The sequence below is a fragment of the Adiantum capillus-veneris genome, chromosome 28 (assembly GCF_014529385.1).
Source record: "Adiantum capillus-veneris isolate H3 chromosome 28, ASM1452938v2, whole genome shotgun sequence".
Taxonomy (NCBI): domain Eukaryota; kingdom Viridiplantae; phylum Streptophyta; class Polypodiopsida; order Polypodiales; family Pteridaceae; genus Adiantum; species Adiantum capillus-veneris.
Window position 1 is genome coordinate 123,466,194 of NC_140958.1, and position 3,617 is coordinate 123,469,810.

At 46.0% G+C, this 3,617-nt stretch overlaps 1 protein-coding gene across 1 annotated transcript; it reads right to left on the reverse strand.

Annotated features, from left to right (window-relative positions):
• Positions 1-755: 755 nt before the first annotated feature.
• Positions 756-1,478, reverse strand: LOC147421232 (uncharacterized). The gene is made up of 3 exons (XM_086504619.1): positions 1,332-1,478; positions 835-1,257; positions 756-761 (listed from the first exon to the last, which is right to left on the reverse strand). Exons 1-3 carry the CDS (start codon positions 1,476-1,478, stop codon positions 756-758), a joined length of 576 nt encoding a protein of 191 aa, XP_086360745.1.
• Between the last annotated feature and the right edge of the window lie 2,139 nt (positions 1,479-3,617).

Sequence of the window (3,617 nt, forward strand, 5' to 3'; positions counted from 1 at the left end):
TTGGAGTGACGAGGAGAAGGACTATGGGTTAATCGTTTCCTCTTGGAAGGAGTTGGCAATTGTCTAAACTGCCGTCTTCATGGAGCCACATCTTTGAGGAACTTAGGGAGTCATTACTTTCTCGTTCTTTGGATTCCTCCTCTCGTATGGGAGAGAGTCTTCTTTTGGGGGTCTCACCAAGAGGCCTCCTAAGGTCTCTCTCCTCTTTGAGAGGAAAGGAAATCCCATAAGCACAAAGTTGTTGAGTAACTTTGGCTTGCATTGTTGAGTAACTTTGGGTTGCAAAGAGGGGTTGCCCATAGCTTGTTGCAACCTAGTAACAAGATAATTAACAAACATGAGGGCATCATCATTAACACCTTCATGTGCAAAATCAAAGTTATCAATATTCATTGTACTCTCTTGGTTATTATGTTAATTAAACTTATGTGTTTACTTAGAGTATGCTTTGGCAATTCAAAACCTTAGTTGCTACTCCTCTTAGCCTTTGAAAATAGGCACTTAAGTATCTACACCCACGGCTCGAATTGGTTAATTATAGAGAGTAGTGGAGTGAGTAACATAGTGAAGTTGCCGAGGGATAGCTCCTTTCGGACTTCTTATGGCTCAATAATGTTAAAGCCGTAGGCAAGTCTAAAAAGACTCCATTATTAAGACCAAAGCTCCCGAGGTGTGCACCATATCCCACATAGTGGGCTCAACAAAACCGATAATAGATCCCAGCCCCACTTCCCGGAGGGCATTGGGGGATTGAGTTAAGCCTGAAGAGCGGAAAAAAAGACCATAAATGAGCAGGGCATGGGCTGAGAAAGGGGGGTTGAGTGATAGCACTACAGTAAAGGGGAGAAGCCAGGGCAGCCTGAGGGGCCACCAGAAGCCATCAACGACGGAGGGTTGGCTGTGCACAGGGCCGCCATCAGTAGGAGGAGGTTGTTTCCTATTAGGAAGCCCGATTGGACGAATACTTTTTGAGTCAAATCTTGGCCTCCCAAAAGCATCCATGGAAGCTTCCTTAAGCAGCAGATTCCTAGCTTGTTGAGCTTGAAGTTCTTTTTTGGGGGAGAGCCTGGCATCAAAAGCGAACCGGATAAGGTCAAGCTCACTCTCAACCTCAGTTCCAGAGTCGTCCACCTCAAAAAGCAACGAGGTCTCCACATTAATCTCGGCCATAGATTTTATCCAAGACTCAATCCGGCGCATTGAAGCTGGATACATGGCACATGTATCAGAATTATCATTGTCAGCTAAGCAAGGCTTCTTGAGCAACAAAGAGGAGAATTGAAGCCATCAAGGTTTGTTGTTTCCTTATGTGAGCCATTGTGAAAAAGTACATCGTTGCCACTGATGCCACTAGAATCGACGTCCCTGGCCTCCTGAATCTCTACATTGATCTCTTCACAAGCCTTCTTGAGATCTTTGAGAGTGATCTTGGCCTCATGACTATTTGAATCCACCCAAGAGGCACAATTTGTCCACATCAATGGCGGATATCTATGGTTTCATGTTTTTTTGAGATTTCTTTGTAAGCTTAATGGGGCCGACCTCGATCGTATTTGTGTATCTTGCATTAAAGACTATCCTAACTCTAATCAAAAGCTCATTATTCTGCCCACTCCATCTATTGTGTCTTGGTGTCTTCCTTTGTGCTCAAAGCTCGGGGCTTGTGTGTGGACCCTTGGAGTTTGTGTTGACGGGAGAAAAGTGAACCCCGAACCCCGACGGCCTCTAAAATGCCGGGGGCCGAATGGCGCACCTCGAGCCTATCATGGTAAAGCGAACAGGGGACACCACCTAGCTTTGAGCGGCGAGGACGCAAACAGCACACCACCATAACAAAGTTTTCATCCAAGAGAGATGGATGCTTGGGAGTAATGGTGAAGAGGAAGAGTAATGAGCTCAAGTTAGAGAGAGAGAGAGAGAGAGAGAGAGAGAGAGAGAGAGAGAGAGAGTATAGCGGCTTAGTACTTAGACACCATAGAAGGATGGCGAATCCGCACACCCTTCACACATACACAAGCTCACTCCAAACACAAGACTAGGTGGCGATTCCGCACACCTCACATGGGAAAAACTTTGCAAGAAACATACTCACAAAACCTCAAGCTTTATTGTAGAGAATAAGGCGATGAAATGGGGAGCATAGGGTAGGGGAAAGAGAAGGGAGAGAGTGGTAGAGCACATGGCGGATAGGTGGGAGCTGATGGCAAAGACTCACACGAGGGTTATGGACATCATCCTTCATTTATCTGCCCTTCATCTTTCATAGCCCAAGAGTGTAGAGGTCATGCTCTAGTCGTGCATGGTGACTGCGGTGATGGTGATGGTGTGTGTGTGTGTGTGTGTGTGTGTGTGTGTGTGTGTGTGTGTGTGTGTGCGTGTGTGTGTGCTAAGCACACACACTGCATAGTGTACTCTCTGGTGATGTTGTGTGTGTCGCTAGTGTGATGGTGACCCCTCTTTATATAGGGGAGGAGAGGGAGGATTTCTAGAATTTTAGAAATCAAGAAATTATTATCTGTACCGGCCATGTGACTGTGGGCCCCACTTGTCTGGCTGTGTATATATGCACCAGAACAACAGTCTCATGAGAGAGAGACTAAGAGAGAGAGAAGAGTTGATGAAAAAAGTGAGTAAGATGGAAAATAAGTAATTAAGAGGGAAGAGAGAGGAGTGTGTACAGAGGTGAATCTGTGTGCAGATGTGTGTGTACACTATAAAAATCCGGTAACCATCATGTAAAGGTGGGCCTGTGGGCACCTTTTTCAGTAGAATTGAGTGTGTGTGAGTGTGGGGGAGGCCATGTGGCTACAAGAAAGGAGCGATTTTGAATTTTAGAGAGAGAGCGGGGTATTTGGATCATGGGAGAGTGTAGGAGAGAGAAAAAGGGGGTGGGGTATGCTATTTTGGAAGATAGGAGAGGTGGCATGTGACAAAGAACGTATTATTGGTGAGGACGGGGGTGGGGTAGCTTGAGGGGAGAGAGAAAGGAGAAAGGACAAGGGGAAGAGAGAGGGGGTTGACCTTTTGAGTGAAGGAGAAGAAAAGGGACACACGGTGGGGCAACAGTGAAGAAAAAGGTGGCAGGGTGGGGATGGGCTACCCCGCAGGCACAAGGTGGCCAATTTTACCTTTCTCACTTATTTACATACTCATACTTTATTTTTTTCTTACTTTTCCAATGCCTTTTATCACTTCCTCCCTAACAGGGGGTTTCCATGGGGTGGGGAAGAGAGAAGAGGGGTATGGGAGCCTGGATTGTGAAAAGCCCTTATCATTAGCCCTCCACTTTTGGCTAGAGGCATTCATGCTTCTAGCTCTAGCTCTGATTCTTCTTCTACTTAGGTGTAGGAGCCGATATCGAGTTGCCTTCTGAACTAGCCATTCCATTTGGCCATTGGTGAGATTTCTGGGATATTCATGAAATTGCAACAAGTCCGGGTGATAGCGTGTTCCTTGGAATAGTGTCGGTTGATTAAATGGAAAGCCCATGGCTTCCAAAACTTTGTGCCAGTGTCCTCGTGGATCCCAAGTGAAAAATAGGATCATTGTCTGCAGTGTCCGAACAATAAAATTTGCATGCCAAATTGGACCAAATTTATAACCACCAGTAGCGAGAG

Coding starts and splice junctions, on each gene's coding strand:
- LOC147421232 (XM_086504619.1), bottom strand. CDS start 1,478: ATGTGGACAAATTGTGCCTCTTGGGTGGATTCAAATAGTCATGAGGCC. Junction 1,258..1,331: donor GTGGCATCAGTGGCAACGAT/GTACTTTTTCAC, acceptor TTGTTGCTCAAG/AAGCCTTGCTTAGCTGACAA.